At 43.1% G+C, this 20,017-nt stretch overlaps 1 protein-coding gene and 1 pseudogene across 1 annotated transcript; both read left to right on the forward strand.

Annotated features, from left to right (window-relative positions):
* Nucleotides 1-235: 235 nt before the first annotated feature.
* LOC139559516 (striatin-interacting protein 1 homolog) lies at nucleotides 236-13,907 on the forward strand. Its single transcript, XM_071375592.1, is given in 22 exon segments — nucleotides 236-385; nucleotides 4,890-4,959; nucleotides 5,061-5,135; nucleotides 5,229-5,272; nucleotides 5,274-5,367; nucleotides 5,495-5,615; nucleotides 5,744-5,812; nucleotides 5,910-6,016; nucleotides 6,104-6,231; nucleotides 6,332-6,514; nucleotides 6,640-6,860; nucleotides 7,025-7,090; nucleotides 7,222-7,285; nucleotides 8,881-8,952; nucleotides 9,070-9,144; nucleotides 9,247-9,344; nucleotides 9,432-9,558; nucleotides 9,743-9,843; nucleotides 9,927-9,993; nucleotides 10,180-10,284; nucleotides 10,393-10,597; nucleotides 10,792-13,907. Coding segments are annotated over 22 exon segments (2,448 nt in total). The 5' UTR covers nucleotides 236-277; the 3' UTR covers nucleotides 11,040-13,907.
* A 172-nt stretch (nucleotides 13,908-14,079) lies between these two features.
* Nucleotides 14,080-19,861, forward strand: LOC139559531 (tripartite motif-containing protein 16-like protein; annotated as a pseudogene).
* Nucleotides 19,862-20,017: the final 156 nt, after the last annotated feature.

Raw genomic sequence — 20,017 nt, forward strand, 5'->3', positions numbered from 1 at the left:
AATCAAACCCACTCCTTCGATATAAAGTTGTTTTTGACGGAAATAAAACGTGTGAGTTTGTCACTTTCACGAGGTTGGAGTAATAAAATGTTGGACTACTTAGGACATTGGCTCGAATCTAGGTTGTGCCTTTAGATTTTGAAAAAAATAACAACTAAGGAAGAATGTTTTACTTCTCAAACCCCAAACACCGGTCTGTTTCCAAAGCGTTCCTGGAAGTCTCGCGATGTTGCGCCTCTGGGTTTCGAAACTCTGTGATTTTGTTATTGAATCAGAGATGGACGTTGGGGGTAATGGTGGTGGTTTGATTGTCAATAAACAGAGGGCTATGTTACCCAACAAAAGTAGGGGTGAATTTGTCCGTAATCAAAGAAAAGACTCGGAGGTAAGGAAGAAAAAGTATGGTTTATTGAAGTACGTTATGCATCGTGTTTGTGTTGTCAACAATCCTAGCTAGAACTAGCTAAGTTAGCAAATTTACTAGCCGATTCCTGCTGCTAGCTAACGTTAATTAAATTATTGCGCCCCCCAGTCCGTTTTTACCCATTACAACTGTTCTGAAGTATAGCGAACTCTCTATGTAACAACAATACGATATTAGAATGGTTATCCCTGAATTTGAAACTGCAACTTGTCCAACGTTAACTAGCTAACGTTAGTTTACTTTACCGACTAGTAACTACAGTAACTAGTTAGGTGGCTAGCCCAATAATGGACTAAAGGAGCCTAACGTTACTCCTTTATAATCCAAGGACAATACACGTTCTATTAAAGGAAAATTCTCTCTGGAAGCCAATACACCAAAATAACCTACATAATCACGTCAAAATAATTTCACAATTGCAAAATACACACTTACTGTAAAATCAAATGTTATTTGTCACATACACCGAATAGAACTGGTGTAGACTTTACCGTGTACATGTAAGGACCCTTCCCAACAATGTAGATTTTTAAAAATTAAAATGGTAACACTGTGTGCCACTCTCTTGAATTTACTCATATTTCACTACTAGAGCATTGAGGAAACACGTGGAATAAAACTAAATACACACAAGAATTGAGCTATATACAGGGAGTACCAGTACCAGATTAATGTGCAGATGTACGAGGTAGATAAGTACAGTGCTTTCAAGAAGTATTGAGGTCAAACGCTCCCTAAACACTTCAGCGAGCAGGCCTTTCTAATTGACCTGGCCCGGGTATCCTGGAAGGATATTGACCTTATTCTGTCAGTAGAGGATGTCTGGTTCTTTAAAAATGCTTTCCTCACCATCTTAAATAAGCATGCCCCATTCAAAAAAGGTAGAACTAAGAACAGATATTGCCCTTGGTTCACTCCAGCTTTGACCTCCCTTGACCAGCACAAAAACATCCTGTGGTGTACTGCATTAGCATCGAATGGCCCCCACGATATGCACATTTTCAGGGAAGTCAGGAACCAATATACACAGTCAGTTAGGAAAGCAAAGGCTAGCATTTTCAAACAGAAATTTGCATCCTGTAGCACTAATTGCAAAAAGTTTTGGGACACTAAAGTCTATGGAGAATAAGAGCACCTCCTCCCAGCTGCCCACTTCACTGCGGCTAGGAAACACTGTCACCACCGATAAATCTGCGATAATCGAGAATTTCAATAAGCATTTTTCTACGGCTGGCCATGCTTTCCACCTGGCTACCCCTACCCCGGGCCAACAGCTCTGCACCCCCCGCAGCAACTTGCCCAAGCCCCCCCGCTTCACCCAAATCCAGATAGCTGATGTTCTGAAAGAGCAGCAAAATCTGGACCCCTACAAATCAGCTGAGCTAGACAATCTGGACCCTCTCTTTCTAAAATTATCCGCCAAAATTGTTGCAACCCCTATTATGAGCCTGTTCAACCTCTCTTATCGTCTGAGATCCCTAAAGATTGTAAAGCTGCCGCGGTCATCCCCCTCTTCAAAGGGTAAGCACCCAAACTGCTTACAGACCTATATCCATCCTGCCCTGCCTTTCTAAAGTCTTTGAAAGGCAAGTTAACAAACAGATCACCGACCATTTTGAATCCCACCGTACCTTCTCCACTATGCAATCTGGTTTCTGAGCTGGTCATGGGTTCACCTCAGCCACACTCAAGGTCCTAAACGATATCATAACCGCCATCGATAAAAGACAGTACTGTGCAGCCGTCTTCATCGGCCTGGCTAAGGCTTTCGACTCTGTTAATTACCGTATTCTTATCGGCAGACTCAATAGCCTTGGTTTCTCAAATGACTGCCTCGCCTGGTTCACCAACTACTTCTCTGACAGAGTTCAGTGTGTCAAATCGTAGGGCCTGTTGTCCGGATCTCTGGCAGTCTCTATGGGGGTGCCACAGGGTTCAGTTCTCGGGCCGAGTCTTTTCTCTGTATATATCAATGATGTCGCTCTTGCTGCTGGTGATCCTCTGATCCCCCTCTACCCTGACAACACCATTCTGTATACATATAGCCATTCTTTGGACACTGTGTTAACAAACCTCCAAACGAGCTTCAATGCCATACAACACTTCTTCCGTGGCCTCCAACTGCTCTTAATTGCTAGTAAAACTAAATGCATGCTCTTCAACCGATCGCTGCCTGCACCCGCCCGCCCGACTAGCATCACTACTCTGGACGGTTCTGACTTAGAATATGTGGACAACTATAAATACCTAGGTGTCTGGCTAGACTGTAAACTCTCCTTCCAGACTCACATTAAGCATCTCCAATCCAAAATTAAATCTAGAATCGGCTTCCTATTTCGCAACAAAGCCTCCTTCCCTCATGCTGCCAAACATACCCTCGTAAGACTGATTATCCTACCGATCCTTGACTTCGGCGATGTCATTTACAAAATAGCCTCCAACACTCTACTCAGCAAGTTGGATGTAGTCTATCACAGTGCCATCCATTTTGTCACCAATGCCCCATATACTGTCCACCACTGCGACCTGTATGCTCTTGTTGGCTGGCCCTTGCTACATATTCGTCGCCAAACCCAATGACTCCAGGTCATCTACAAGTCTTTGATCGGTAAAGCCCCGCCTTATCTCAGCTCACTGGTCACCATAGCAACACCCACCCGTAGCATTGGCTCCAGCAGGTTTATTTCACTGGTCATCCCCAAAGCCAACACCTCCTTTGGCCGCCTTTCCTTCCAGTTCTCTGCTGCCAATGACTGGAACGAATTGCAAAAATCACTGAAGTTGGAGACTTATATCTCCCTGTCAGAGCAGCTTACCGATCGCTTTAGCTGTACACAGCCCATCTGTAAATAGCCCACCCAACTACCTCATCCCCATATTGTTTTTGTTGTTGTTGCTCTTTTGCACCCCAGTATCTCTACTTGCACATCATCATCGTTAATGCTAAATTGTAATTATTTTGCCACTATGGCCTATTTATTGCCTTACCTCCCTAATCTTAATACATTTGCACACACTGTATATAGATTTTTCTATTGTGTTATTGGCTGTACGTTTGTTTATCCCATGTGTAACTCTGTGTTGTTTTTGTCGCACTGCTTTGCTTTATCTTGGCCAGGTCCCAGTTGTAAATGAGAACTTGTTTCCAACTGGCCTACCTGGTTAAATAAAGGTGAAATAAAAATCAAGTTACGTTACAGCCTTATTCTAAAATTGATTACATTTATTTTTTTCCTCTTCAAATTACACACAATACCCCATAATGACAAAGCTAAAACAGGTTTTTAGAAGTGTTGGCACATTTATTAAAAATAAAAACAAATTATTTACGTAAGTATTCAGACCCTTTGCTATGAGTCTCGAAATTGAGCTCAGGTGCATCCTGTTTCCATTGATCACCCTTGATATTTCTACAACTTGATTGTCCACTTGTGGTAAATTCAATTGATTGGACATGATTTGGAAAAGCACACACCGGTGTATTTAAGGTCCCACGGTTGGCAGTGCATGTCAGAGAAAAAACCAAGCCATGAGGTCAAAGGAATTGTCCTTAGACCTCTGAGACAGGATTGTGTCGAGGCACAGATCTGTAGAAAGGTACCAACACGTTTTTGCAGCATTTTTGCAGCATTGAAGGAAAAACTCTGTGGCCTCCGTCATTCTTAAATGGAAGAAGTTTGGGACTACCAACAATCTTCCTAGTGTTGGCCGCCCGGTCAAACTGAGCAATCGGGGGAGAAGGGCCTTTGTCAGGGATGTGCCCAAGAACCCGATGATCACTCTGACAGAGCTCCAGAGTTTCTCTGTTTAGATGGGAGAACCTTCCAAAAGAACAACCACCTCTGCAGCACTCCACGAATCAGGCCTTTTATGGTAGTGGCCAGACGGAAGCCACTCCTCAGTAAAAGGCACATGACAGCCCGTCTTGGAGTTTGCCAAAAGGCACCTAAAAGACTCTCAGACTATGAGAAACAAGATTCTCTGGTCTGATGAAACAAAGATTGAATTCTTTGGCCTGAATGCCAAGCGGCACTTCTGGAGGAAACCTGGAACCATCCCTACGGTGAAGCATGGTGGTGGCAGCGTCAAGCTGTTGGGATGTTTTTCAGTGGCAGGGACACTAGTCAGGCTCGAGGGAAAGATGAACAGCGCAATCCAAGGGATCTGCTAAGAAGAATGTGAGAAACTCCCCAGATACAGGTGTGCTATACTCACTGCCAAATTTGCTTCAACAAAGTACTGAGCCAAGGGTCTGAATACTTTTTTATATTTAATACATTTGCTAAAATTTCTAATAACCTGTCTTTGTTTTGTCATTATGTGGTATTGTGTGCAGATTGAGGAGAAAAAAACAAACAATTTAAGCCAGTTTAGAATAACGCTATAATTTAACTAAATGTGGAAAAAGTCCAGGGGTCTGAATACTTTCCGAATGCACTGTATTTGTGTCTGTGCTCCAACACAGGGCTTCTCCGAGTCTCCAGACCTTGAGTTTGAGTATGCAGATACAGACAAGTGGTCTGCTGAACTGTCAGGTGAGGTATTACTGGACACTCCTTATTGCTTTTAAATACTGACCTCTGTGACAGGTTCTCTTGTGAATTTGGTACCAGCTATGCCTACATCTCTTCCCCAGAGCTATACAGTTACACTGAAGGACCAGAATTTCTTCTCAACAGAAAATGCTTTGAGGAGGAATTCCGAACTCATGGTATGCACCTTTTCGACTTGAATGCATTGTCTTCCTCAAGTGTGGTTATATAGTACCTCTTACTGAGAGTGTTTTGCTCCTGCCCTGTCTCAGTGTCTGACAAGAAATGGACCGAGCTGGATGTGGCTCAACACAGACCATGCTCACGCCATGCGTCTACTGGACGGCCTGGAGGTGATCACCAGGGAGAAGAGGCTGAAGGTGTCCAGGGCAATCCTCTACATGGTTCAGGGTAAGTCCTCAGCACTCAGCGGTTTAGTAGCCTGCGGTGACATCTGTTTCCGTATGTTTTTATAGTGATGCAGTAAGCTAACAGTGTTTCAGCACTAAAGTCATGTTTCCCACCTGTGGCTCTACAGGGACGTTTGCGGAGTGCAGCTCTGAGGCAGAAGTGCAGCACTGGATGAGGTATAACATCTTCCTGTTGCTGGATGTTGGCACCTTCACGGCCCTTGTGGAGCTGCTCAACATGGAGGTTGAGTAAGTTGGAACTACAAATCAGTGAGATGTCATTGTTTTTGGGAAGAGTTTCTTTGCTACACAAAATGTGGTTAATATCAGGTTGCTGATTCTTTCTTTCCTCTTTTCAACCCCTCTCTCTCTCACAGTAACAGTGCTGCCTGTAGCAGTGCAGTCAGAAAGCCAGCAATCTCCTTGGCTGACAGCACAGACCTCAGGTAAAATTTGTCACTGACTTTCTTGCAGCTCTATATAGGTAAACACCAGTGTATGGGAATCCCCCTCTGATGCTTGGGTGTTTTTCTGGTTCCTCAGGGTGCTGCTCAACATCATGTATCTGATGGTGGTGACCATCCAGCAGGAGGCCCCAGCCGACTCACCTGATTGGAGGGCCACCAGGGAGACCTTTAAAACAGAGCTGGGTAGGAGTGTGTGTTTCTATTAGATAGAAGGGTTTTGTCAAGGAGTAGTTTATAACTAGTCTTTTCTCTTTCCCCTCTCTCTCCCAGGCTCTCCTCTGTACAACAACGAGCCCATCTCTGTCATGCTCTTTGGCATGGTGACAAAGTTCTGCAGTGGTCACGCTCCACACTTCCCCATGAAGAAGGTTCTGATGCTGCTGTGGAAGAGCATACTGGTGAGAGAGAGTTTATCATATTTTGTGGATTTTGGCATTCTTAGCCAGGTACTTTTGGCTTGCATATCCAATTTACAACATGTCCTCTCCTCTGCCCCAGTTCACCCTCGGGGGGTTTGAGCAGCTCCAGAACATTAAGGTGAGTAAGCGGGAGGAGCTTCGCCTGCCCCCCCTCCCAGAGGACAGCATCCGGGTCATCAGGAGCATGAGGGCAGCCTCGCCCCCCGCATCTGCCTCTGACCTCATCGAACAGCAGCAGAAAAGGGCACGCCGTGAACACAAGGTAACCTCTACCATGTCTCAATGTGGCTCACAAAAGTTACGCCACCCCCTGTTTAACACCTGCTCAATGTACTATTGTGTAAGGCTTATTTTAAAAATACTCCTTAACCCTTTCCTCTCTTACAGTCCCTAATAAAACAGGACAACCTGGACGCCTTCAATGAGAAGGACCCCTACAAGTCAGATGACCCTCGTGAAGATGAGGATGACAACGATGACAATGACAACTCCATGGAGGCGGAGCCTTTTCCCATGGAACGGGATGAGGTCATGCCCCCACCCATCCTACACCCCCCCTCAGAGAGGGTGAACTTCCCCAAGGGCCTGCCTTGGGCCCCCAAAGTCAGGTACAGTCCGGGGCTGAGGGAGACATCAGGGAGACATTTGCGACAGATTAGTGCTGTTTCTATAGATGTGCTTTGTTATTTTATGTGTCTTGTATAGTGTTCCTAAAGTTTATGACTAGAATTTTTTTGTTTTGTTTAATGCTTTAATGTTTAATGCTTTACAGGGAAAAGGACATAGAACATTTCCTGGAATCAAGTAGAAGCAAATTTATCGGCTATACGCTTGGAAAGTAAGTTCAGTTAGTGTCTTTTTTTCATTAATAGAGATTAAATCTTCTAGAGATTTAATCCATCTTAATGTCATTTCTTGTCGAGGATCCTTGACCTAGATTTCATGGATATTTCTGTATTTGTATTGCAGTGACACAGATACAGTTGTCGGCCTACCCAGACCCATCCATGAAAGCATCAGAACCTTGAAGCAGGTTATATTATACAGTACTCAACAAGTCTCAAACATTGTGAAACATGGATACATTTTCTAGATATTGCATAATATTGCTGCATTATGTCTGAAAGAGAGCTGTTCTCCAGTTTGGGCTTGTCTCTGACTCACTGTCACCTTTCCCAGTCAGATGGATAAGCAGTGGTGAAAGTACTCTATGTAAGATGGCCTATTATTACTATAGTGATAATTTAGATTGGAAAGTCATAATTTAGGCTAATAATACAACTCAATCACTGTTTGCAAAAAAATACTGTTCAATGCAGCACATTGAGGCTATAGGCCTATCAGATACATTTCTTGTTGGCCTTTTATAAACCCATTTCATGCAATTCTACTATACTTCATATGAATGGAGACATTAGCAGAATTGTTCTTATAATACTACAAAAATTACAGGGTAGCTTACTCTGCTGACACTGACAAACAGATCAATAAAAACGTTGTCTGATCCATATAATCGGCCAACGATGAGGGAGGTAAGGAAATTATTGTCCCAAAACAAACAAAAGTGGCACTGACCCAATGATAAAGACAGTGAATATGCACACTCACTGGGGATATGGCCGATGTTCTCAGCTGGTGCCAATAAGATACGAGGCTACTTACTGGTCGCTCAATTCAGTTGAGAATTTTTTAACTAAAAGACAGATTGAAGTCTTTATTGTCATCTCTTTACAGCGATAGCTATTTGCTTTCCAAAGTGTTTTTCCGCAATTGTATTTTTTAATGTTGCGATATGCTTGGCTAAATCTCTCTGCTTTTCACTGACAGTCGCAACTCAACAGTCATCTCTAGGCCTATTTGATATTTGCCTTGCGCGCTTCCCAAATTGCGGACCTTCCGACTGTAGGCTATGCGATTTAAAATAATCCCCACTCCATCACGTGTCCACTTGGACAGAGACTGAGGAAGCCGAAGGGCTGTCTGGTGTCCTACCATCTAGCAACCTGACCCTAGCAACCTATCAGTGGCCTGGTCACAGATGTCACTGGGATTTTGAGGGGCCGGTTTATTAACACTAGAACCACTGGGTCTCAAGGGGCCTTCCTTCAAGCTACTAATAACATTATAACTGTAATTAATACATTTTATATATGCTATCGTAAAAATAATGATTTGGTTGTGTTTATGAATGTCTTATGTAACATTTGAAAACATTTTTAATTTTTTGTAAACACGACTAGTATTTTCATTAGTTTATCTCAGTGGTGGGCAGTTGGATGGTACAGTAACTGAAAAGGGTTGGGAACCACGGAGGGAAACCATTAAAAAAAAGACATGCACTTAAACTGGTTATAACTCCAGTTCTGTTTGTGAATTAAGATTTAAACAACAGTGTGTTATAGATTTATTTTAGGAAAAGTCAAGGACGGATGGGGCATGACTTAAATGTCAGTAATAAAATTATGAAAGTCATGAGCAGTCTAAATGACCGCTATAGCAATTCTATAGTGTTAACCCCCAGTCTCTCTGGCAGCATTGGGGGATGGGTGGAGTGAGCTGGGATGAAAGGGACAGCACCACTGGCCGTGGGAATTCTTTACAATGACAGTTGTTTCTATTTCCTTGCAGCATAAGTACATCTCTATAGCTGAGATTCAGATTGCCAAGGAGGATGAGTTTCAGAAAACTCCACTGTCAGGGGTGAGTGCCAGTGCATATCACTGAAATGTAATGCCCTCCTAGAGATGCCCTCCTAGAGAAAGGGCAATGTGTTTAATTTAAAAAGCATTATTTTCCATGTTTTGTGTTTGTTTATAGGGAGAAGAGGATGTGGAGATGTGCTCCACTGAGCTGCTATACCAGGGCATTCTTCCCAGCTTGCCTCAGTACATGGTGAGTGTTCTGCTCCTCTTGTATACTGAATCTAGTTCTCCAGTGCATTTCTATGACCTCTAACCCTTGGCAGAATTGACCTGTTTCTCTTCTCTCTCTCAGATTGCCCTGCTGAAGATCCTGCTAGCGGCTGCCCCCACCTCCAAGGCCAAGACAGACTCCATCAACATCCTGGCAGATGTGCTGCCTGAGGAGATGCCGTGAGTCAACTGTTTGATTTGAAAGGGGGCTGTATTCTGTTGAGTTCCAACTAAAAGGGTTTTATTATTTGAATACTGTATCTGCAGGACCACTGTGCTCCAGAGCATGAAACTTGGTGTGGATGTTAACCGCCACAAGGAGATCATTGTTAAAGCCATCTCTGCCATCCTGCTGCTGCTTCTCAAACACTTCAAACTCAATCACGTCTACCAGGTACTGGCAACCGACACTCAACCACTACCACCACAGACAGGCAAACTCTCAAAACCCTGAATTAGCCTCATCTACCAAGTATTGATAACCATTTAATAGGAGTGGTCATTTCTCACAAGCACCGTAAACTTGTGAGTGGCCTTCCCTTACCCTTCTGTTTCTTTTTATTTATTTAATTTGACAGTTTGAGTACATGGCTCAGCACCTGGTGTTTGCCAACTGTATTCCTCTCATTCTCAAGTTCTTCAACCAGAACATAATTTCTTACATCACAGCCAAGAACAGGTACGTTGGGGAATTTGAGCCATTCCAAGACCCTGATTATCTGTGACCCTTTTAGTAATCACCTCTCATTCTCTTTCCTGCAGTATTTCTGTGCTGGACTTCCCTTACTGTGTGGTGCATGAGCTCCCTGAACTTACTGCAGAGAGTTTGGTAAGTTTCACACTCCATCCCTCACAGAAATAAAATACTGATTGTAATATCTGAACTCAAACGCCTGGGCAATGTTTTTGTAGAAGGGGAGGGGACACACCAGTGTACCTAATGGAAATGTTACGTTAGTCAAAGGTTGGAGGTGAGGTGTTGTTACCCAATGGTTGGTTTGTCTGTGTTCTACAGGAGGCTGGCGACAACAACCAGTTCTGCTGGAGGAACCTGTTCTCCTGTATCAACCTGTTGAGGATCCTCAACAAGCTGACCAAGTGGAAGCACTCCAGAACCATGGTGAGGGAGAGACCCACCAAAACAATACAGTTACTCTTATTCACTAAAACAGACATCAGTCTGGGATTATTTTAGATCATAATTGCATACCTTGCACTTCTCTGTCAGATGCTGGTGGTGTTCAAATCTGCTCCCATATTGAAGAGGGCGTTGAAGGTTAAACAGGCCATGATGCAGCTGTACGTCCTCAAACTGCTCAAAGTGCAAACCAAGTACTTGGGCCGCCAGTGGAGGAAGAGCAACATGAAGACCATGTCTGCTATATACCAGAAGGTCCGCCATCGCCTCAATGACGACTGGGCCTACGGTAACGGTGAGTCACTGTCGACACCAAAATCAACCCTCAAAGTGTCCATTGTGTTTTTCAGTCAGTGATTGATATGATGATTGATAGCCTCATATTTCCCCACTGTGAACTGTTAAGTGTAAGCACACTATGTAGCTCGGGGTATGTCAAGTTTTAAAGAGAACCCCAAGTAATGAGCTTCTATGTTTCTTTGATGGCAGACCTGGATGCGCGGCCCTGGGACTTCCAGGCAGAGGAGTGTGCTCTGCGCGCCAACATTGAGCGCTTCAACAGCCGCCGCTACGACAACAACCAGAGGAACCCTGACTTCCTGCCCGTGGACAACTGCCTGCAGAGCGTTCTTGGACAGCGCGTCGACCTGCCGGAGGATTTCCAGATGAACTATGACCTCTGGCTGGAGCGAGAAGTCTTCTCCAAGCCCATATCCTGGGAGGAGCTTCTGCAATGATAACAGGGCTGGGTGGTGGGAGGTGGTGCTATAGGAAGGTTTTCTGAACCCACCTCCCCAAGGTGGCAACACTAGTCTACATCTCCACATCGTTTAGTGCTGAAAAAGCATACCTGTTACAGCATTCATAGAGCACTGCATTTGTTTCTGAAAATTACGCAGACAAGAGTCCCCATAACAAACATGATCCTTGTGTTGTCACCTCGTGCAGAGAAAATAACAGTCAGTAATGGATATTCAGGAGGTAGAGGGTCAACACCTAAGTCACCTAAATGTGGACCTTGCGCATTAGCATTACCCCTTCACAGTTGGACCAATCATTTATAATATCTGAATCCAGGCACTAGACTTCTCTTCTTTTTTTAAAAAGCGCAAATAGGGGGTGCTTATATTTGTCCTGTTTCACACATGTACAAGTGTGTAACCTGTACAAGCGTGTGGTGAAATGGAAATGTGTTTTTTGCATATCCCATTTGGAGAGTGGTGTCACTCATGGCCAAGGTGAACCAGGTCTTGATTTACCCCATGTAGAGCTTTTTCTAGTTTTCAACTGGACCTTTACAGAGTGCTATAGGTTTTATCAGCCTTGTCCAACCTCCATGGTTGGGTATGTAAACCCTTTGTATTCTGTTACTTACACACAACTCCACACATCCATGGTGCCACTCTCCTGGCTGTCGGACCAGTACTCTGCCCTTCAAGCACTATAGTACACTATTATAACCCTTAGGAACAAGTACAAAATAAAGTGTGTGTGTGGAAGAGCGATTGTGAGGGAAGGGTTGCTTGAGTGTGTGTACAATATGTCTTATGGTTACTGATATAACCCCCTGTTGACCAGGCTTTTGATGTTCCATTAGTACTCTTCTCACTGAGTCACCGTTGGCTTGTATGAATCACACACCTCTATCAACCCTGGTGGAGACAATTTAGATTGGTATTAAGACATTTTAATGGAATTTACAGCCTAATGTTTTAACCTAAAGCAACAGGCACACGTGCTGGCCACTACACAACCTTATTGGCTGATAACTTGGGAAACAAACCTTAATTTTGTGTGTATGTGTGTGTGCACAGTATGTTTGAGAGAGTGAGGGAAGAAAGTGGTTCTCACTCACTCTTCACTAGCTAATGTTTTTTTTTTTAACTCAAGGGAACAATTTTGCCCACCTGTTAACTCCTCAGTTCTAAGATAATTGTATAGTTGCATTGTGCTTATACTAATTTACCACAGCTATTGCTTTTTTTGTGTAAGGTTTTATTTATTCGCACCAAAGACAAAACAGTACAGATAAAACAGAATGGTAGAAACTGTGCAGGTGAGGTTGGAAGCCCAAAAGGGCTTTTATGACAAATATAAGTACATCAAATAAAGTATGTTCCATCAGTTAAACAAAGCATATTAATTTTAATTGAACATGATATACTCATTATACAAGACTATGTGTGTGTGCATCTGTGTGAGAGTTAGACATGGAGGGGATTATTGGGTAGTTTGGTTCATCAGGTGGACCCCCAGTCTTCGCTTGAAGTTATTGATGGATGATGTTTGGCATTGTGAACATAAGAATTCCAGAGTATGGTACCTCTGTATCTGATAGAGAATTATCTGTGTGAGGCAGTGGGGAGGGTGAAGGTTATCGCAGTGTCTTGTGTTATATAGATGGATTTCCAGGGAGAATCCATTAACGGGTTTAGGTAAACTGTCTGGGAGGTATATGTAGATGAAAGTGCATAATTGGCGTACCTTAATGTCGTAAATAGACAAGATATTGAGTTTCTTAAACAAAGGTGAAAATGTATTTTGTATGATGGGTAATTTGTGTAGGTACGAGGCATATGTACCGGCCCAGAATTGTTTTATCGTAATGAGATATGGGTCAATTAAGCTACAGTATAGAGTTAGGAAGCAAGCCTGATGAACCGAACCATGTTTTTCTACGATTTTAGAAAAACATGGTAGTGCAGATATTGGGTGATGAATTGTAAAAGATCTTGGATCCCCAGATTTATAGAGAGGGGGATAACTTTGGCAATTACATTTTTTTAGGAACACTACCAGTTTGCATTGATTTTGTGAAGATATACCTTAGAGGCTCAGTAATCGAGGAAGACACTGATTTCACCAGAGAGGCACCAATCTCATAACCTGCTGCTGATATCTTTGTTACCAATTACCTCCATTACAGCAGAAGGATCAAACTTGAGAAGGGAAATACCACTTCATGTAATCCAAGTGATTTCCATCAATTTTCTAAATTGTATTTGACAGAGAGGAACCCACATTCACAAAAACGTATAAAATTCACATGAAAAAACATCAGAATCACTATAGGTATTATTTCCAACAATAAATTGAGATGGAGTAGTTCTAGATGCCATTTTCTTATTCAATAGTTGATTGATTTTCAAAGTTTACTTAATTTTATTTAAGGATTCTTGAAATGTGTTAGTAAAATATATTTTGGGGGATATCTGAAGTAGGTGAGTAAATTTGTTCTTATACTTTTTTACATTTGCAGAATTTAGGGGAGAGGGATTTGTGAGAAACGTTTTTATAGAACTTCTTTTTAACTGAGGATGTTTTGAGACCGGTTGTAAACCAATGTTTCCAGAACCCTTCTGCTGCTCTCTTATGTGGTTTAACTAAGGTGGTGAATTACAGAATTAAAAGATGTGAGAAAAGTCTGGCAAGCAGACTCCACATCAGCCTGATTATTATAATGGTTATTGAAGAGAGAATCTAACATGGAGAAATGTAATTATGACATCGTATGACGTTAGGATGTTGGAAAAACCCTTATTTATCATGTCAATATGTTTAGCATTGTATGACTATAAATACTGTATTAAAATGATGCTCTCTTACTCTTTTTTTGCTTTATTTATACACAGTGATTTAATAGAATAAGGCTAAGCTTTTTGTCAATAAACATCTTGATTTACTTGCTCTTTCAGTACTCTTGAAGGTTTTGAAATCCTCCCCTTTGGCTTCAGTCCAGACTCACCACTCCCTCTCAGCCCTCACAAACATACCAGGAAACCACAAGGCGTGCCTATTCACAGAATCGAAACTTGTCTTCCTGGCGGAAAAGAAAGACCAGCATGTTATAGTTTGTTCTCAGATATGGCTGTGTCTCGCATATCTGTCAGGAAGGACCACCTCAGCTGTCCACTCTGCCAGGAGGTGCTCAGTAATCCAGCTGCTATTCCCTGTGGACACAGTTTCTGCATGATATGCATCCAGGACTTCTGGGACAATGAAGAAAATGGTGATCGTTTCTGCAGCTGCCCTGAATGCCAAGAGTCCTTTCAGCCGAGGCCTATCTGATCAAGAACATTGTTCTGGCTGAAATGGTGGAAGGAATGAAGAAGTCCAAGTGTGGAAATAATGTGGGTGCTGGAGGTAAGCACAGACCTGTTGAAGACGGTCAGGAGGCAGGGCCTTCGCCCAGTCATGCTCTGGGTTGGGCCAGACCCACGAAGATACCCAGAACCACTAGAGTCTCAGAGGCACTGAAGAGCAGAGTATGTCCTATACATGACAGACTGTTGGAGATTTACTGCTGTGATGATGATCAATGCATCTGCCCTCTATGCGCCCTGGTTGAGCATAAAGCACATAACAATTTGTTGGCGAAAGAGGGACGGAAAAGGAAGCAGGTACTGACCTTTATCTCAAATCTGGCGCTTCGAGTATCCCAAAGGTTATGTGTATAATTCACAGTTGATCCCTTAGTGATTCAATTCAAATAAGTACGTAAATAACACTTCATTACCACGTGCATTCCAGGATTTATGAGGTTGTTATTGGTTTGAACTTGTAAATATTTAATCTGCCGATAAATTTGCCCTCCACAGGAACAGCTCCAGGACATTAAGAAGGAATCCAAGCAGAGGATTGAAATGAGGGAACAGGAGCAGAAGGACCTAAGAGAGAACATAAAGAGGGTTAAGGTGGGTATACAGTAGATAAGACAAGGAAGTGAATATAGTTATTTACAATGCTCTCTGGACAAAACCAACTATAAAATAACATAGCAGCAAGGCCACAGTCTCCTTCCTAACTCATGGGTGTGTACTGCCCCAGGTGGCCCACACTGACAGATTTTAATGCCCAATGTGTTTCAAAATTCTAAAGGCACATTTGAGCTACAGTGTCTTTGATGCAGGTGTATGGTAACAATTGAAAAACATGAGAGAGAAAAAAGGAGAATCTTGCACGCTGCTCTTGCTAGTGTCACTGCTCTTTATTAAGCTTTACATATCGGCCTACAAGGACTTCGTCAGATATTGCTCCACCTACATCCGTTCAATGCACTGAAAGGGGTTGGAGTAATGTCAACATAAGGGTGCAAATTAAAAACACTCACAAAAGCTCTGACGAAGGCCTTGAGGCTGATATGTAATGCCAATGTGTTAACTTTATATGGCCTATTTAAAAACGTCCCGAAATTAAAAACAAACGTAAATCACTAAGTCTGTCCCTGACTGTATGTGTAACAGGAAGGTGGTAGGGCTGCTGAGGAGCACTGCGAGGGCGTCCTCTCTGGGCTGATCGACTCCCTCCAGAGGCACTACTCCACAGTGAGAGAGTTGATCTTGGCCCACGAGACAGCTGCAGTGGCTCAGGCTGAGAGCTCCCTGTGCAGCCTGGAGAAAGACATGGCTGCCCTGAAGAGGAGAGATGCTGAGCTGGAGCAGCTCTCACAGACAGATGATGATATCCACTTCCTCCAGGTATGGTTAGTTGTATCACAGGCAGTGGTGTGTATTCATGGATGCCAAGTTAAGCCAGGCTTCCTAAAAAAGTTGACCAATAAAAAAACAAAATAATTAATCTTTCATCTCTGTGTGTAACAGTATTGCTTCCGTCCCTCTCCTCGCCCCTACCTGGGCTTGAACCAGGGACCCTCTGCACACAGACAACAGTCACCCACGAAGCATCGTTACCCATCCCGCCACAAAAGCCGCGGCCCTTGCAGAGCAAGCGGAACAACTACTTCAGGTCTCAGAGCGAGTGACGTCACCGATTGAAATGCTATTAGCGCGCACCACCGCTAACTAGCTAGCCATTTCACATCGGTTACACTCACCCCCCTTTTGACCTCCTCCTTTTCCGCAGCAACCAGTGATCCGGGTCACGGCACCAATGTAACAGTATTGCTTCCCCTCGCCACTACCTGGGCTCGAACCAGAGACCCTCTGCACACATAGACAACAGCCACCCTCAAAGCATAGTTACCCATCGCTCCACAAAAGCCGCGGCCCTTGCAGAGCAAGGGGAACAACTACTTCAGGTCTCAGAGCGAGGGACGTCACCGATTGAAATGCTATTAGCGCGCACCACTGCTAACTAGCTAGCCATTTCACATCGGTTACATGTGTTTCATAATTTTCCTTCAATTCGCAAGAGGCTGAATGTATCTCACAGGAGAAAGCATCGAGCGAAACAGCACCCCTCTGTGTCTTTATCTGATCCTACTATCTGACGCTGTCTGGTCCAATAGCCAATCAGCACTGAGCTCAACTGTGAGTGGTCCTGGCATACAAAAAAAAATGTGTCATGGGAACCTAGCTAGCTAGCTAAAATTGATTGGCCCTTTCCTAAATTAGCAATTTTTGGAGATAGTGATTTGGACTTGTAGTTTTAATTAATTCTCCCTACTGGCTAATGATTATAACATCCAACCATTAATTCATGAATGTTGTGCCCCTGGGCTGAGAGGATGGAAGTTCAATATGTAGCTTGATGTGGAAGGCTAAGGTTATAGCTAACGTTGCCCATGAATGGAAGTTAGGCTGGCAAGCAAGCGTTTTAGCCAGGTAGCCTAGGACAACAAAAATAAAAGCGTTTATTGTAAGCTAGAATGACCGTTTCATCAACATGAAAGAGAGGAGGATGGCATTGGCTTTTCTCTACAAGTAGGCTGAGTCAACATGTTTTTCTACTTGCACGAACGTGCACACACACACACACAGAGAAATAAGAACCATGGACAGCCACATCATATTTAGCTTGATTGGACTAAATTGTTTTTGGTATATTTTAGTTGTCACTGTATTAGACTAAGCAGAGGTGATTTGATTATGTTGAAATGGCGCTGGCACAGTGGAGGCTCCTGTTTTCTGTGTGACTTGCGGTAACTCTGTGGTTCTAAATCAATAGTTATTTAGTGGTCCAAAATTTCGGAAACATTAACTTGCTTGACCATGCTGTAGGTCAAGTAACTTTCTTACATGCGATATGCTTTGTGGGCGTCACTGGACAGATGTTGCTCTCCAATTTTGTGATAAAACAAAGGTGTGGTTGAATTTATCATGCTTACTGTGTCTTCTTATTGACTCTGCTTTTTTATTATTATTATATATTTTTTTTTTAACCTTTATTTAACTAGGGAAGTCAGTTAAGAACAAATTCTTATTTACAATCACGGCCAAAACCGGACGACGCTGGGCCAATTGTGCGCCGCCCTATGGGACTCCCAATCAATGCCGGTTGCGATACAACCTGGATTCGAACCAGGGTGTCTGTAGTGACGCCTCAAGCAATGAGATGCAGTGCCTGAGATCGCTGAGCCACTTTGGAGCCCTTTTAGGCCTATACAGTATATCACGGTCGCAAGGCATGTGAATTAGCAGGTTATAGAGCAAGCAACGCAATTATCACAACACATGGGTTGCAATATGGCTTTGTTTTTTTGGGGGGGGCATGGCTTCCCCAGTGATTTTACCCACACACTGCTACTGATCACAGGCTGTAGTAGATAGATGTAGGATCTGGTTCTGAGGTTCATAAGTGTGTGCATGATGACATGGTGAATTTTCCCAACTAATAATGATAACTCCTTCATTTTCATGTCTCTCTCTCTATCTCCCTCTCTATCATGAAAAAAGAGATTGCCCTCTCTCTCTAACCTCCCAGAGCCCCCTGACTTGTCCAGTGTCTTGACGGATCCACACCTCCCCTTTGAGGCCATAAGGAGTGCTGTCTCAGAGTTTGGGAATCGACTGGAGGCTTTCGCTGAGGAGGAAATCAGTACAGTGTCTCAAACTGGTCAGTTGAAGGGGGGTATACCACAGACAGACAGACAGACTGTAAATATACAATACATTTATAAAGGATTTTATGATCTGTCTCAACAGTGGTTAGAGATGGAGGTTCCCAGTCTCCAGACCATAGAGTCATACCTAAGCAGCTTCCAGGTGAATCTTATCTTTCTTTTTGTGTGTTATCCCGAGTGTTTCAGAAAATCAGTCACATTTTACTTGACCCTTAGTAATGAGAGTTTGTAATTAACAAGAACTTTAACCACAACTGAGCCTTTCTCCTGACCTACACAGTTATCAGTGCTGCACAGACCCTGGAGCCTACGACCAGAACAGAATTTCTACAGTGTGAGTCCTATGTTCTTTGTGTAACACATCGAAACTTCACTCAACCTGTACAACAGAAACATAGTAATAAAGATATTTTATTTTTAAATGGATCTGAACCAACCTCATGATAATGCTGTTTGAACATGATCATGTAGAGTTCAAAAAGTACTCGCACTCAAAACCATGGAGAGGAATAATATCCCAAGGAGACCGAGATGCAAAAATAATAGAATTCATTTAGACCATGTTCGAAAGAATACAAAAAGTGAAAGTGTAAGGTGCTAATATTTTTTTTTTTTAAGAAACAGAGCATACGTTTTGGCCTTATGCCTTCATCAAGGCCGAAACGTATGCCTTTCATTCTAGCCTGAGCGCCAACCCTCATACTGGCTTTCTATGAACATGGTCATGAACATCATTTTACGATCCTCTTTGATCCTTCAGATGCTTGTGAGCTCACCCTGGACCCCAACACTGCCCACAAGGACCTCTCCCTCTCAGAGGACGGCAGAATGGTGAGGTGGGATGCTAAAAAGCAGAAGGAGCCGGTCCAACCTCACTCTGAGAGGTTTAACTACCGTCGCCAGGTGCTGTGCAAGAAGGGGCTTGAAGCTGAGCGCTGCTACTGGGAGGTGGAGGTGGTGGGGAACAAGGCTGAGATTGCCCTGGCCTATTGGGGCATAGACAGAAAATCACTCTCTAAGACATCCGCTTTTGGGGCCAGTGACCAATCCTGGAGCCTTGACCGTTCTAAAGGCTATTCTGTGTGCCACAACAGTGAAGGTGTTGAACTCAGTGCAACCCCCAGCCAGTGCAGAATAGGGGTTTACCTGCAATTTAAGGAGGGCACCATAACATTTTATGAAGTCTCAGATAAGATGAAGTTACTCTACAAAACTAAGGAGTTCACATTCACTGAACCCCTCTACCCAGGGTTCTGGCTTGGGGAGGAGAGTTGCATCACACTATGTAATCTGAGGCATGAAAGATTCTAACCATGAGAGTAAAACTAGGACATAGAGATCAGGTTGCAAAAATCTGGTAACTTTCCCCAAATTCCCTGTTTGCCAGAAATCCAGGTTGGATAATTCCCAGAATCAGGAGGGAATAAGCAGGAAATCCACAATCCTCCAAACAGGATTTCTGGGAATCTTGGGAAAGTTACCAGATCTTTGCAAACCTATATAGAAAATAATACACTAGAAAGTGTAGACTGTGGATAGAAGTTCAAAATAAAGCTATATACATCATGGATAACAGTTAAAAGGCTTTAGATTGCTGTTAGGTTTTGGGGGATCTTATCTTGGTTTTATTAGCTTGTAAACCTCTAAAATCAGCTTGTACCCTCTTTACATTTGTAAAATCGACATATTTGTAATATCTGCTGAAACATTTTACATAACATTTTTATAAAAATAAAATCACGCAAATTAAGTGCTAAAGTGTTGTTTTATATGTTTATAACTTTTATGACAAACTTTTTCTGACTATTTCACACTAGAGGGCAGTGTCATGTCCCTTATACAGCAGGATGACATGAGAGGATGGGGTCATTAGTCCAGTAGTTACTGCTTTACACTTGCACTTTTCAAAGATTT

The sequence above is a fragment of the Salvelinus alpinus genome, chromosome 2 (assembly GCF_045679555.1).
Source record: "Salvelinus alpinus chromosome 2, SLU_Salpinus.1, whole genome shotgun sequence".
NCBI classification, from domain to species: Eukaryota; Metazoa; Chordata; class Actinopteri; order Salmoniformes; family Salmonidae; genus Salvelinus; species Salvelinus alpinus.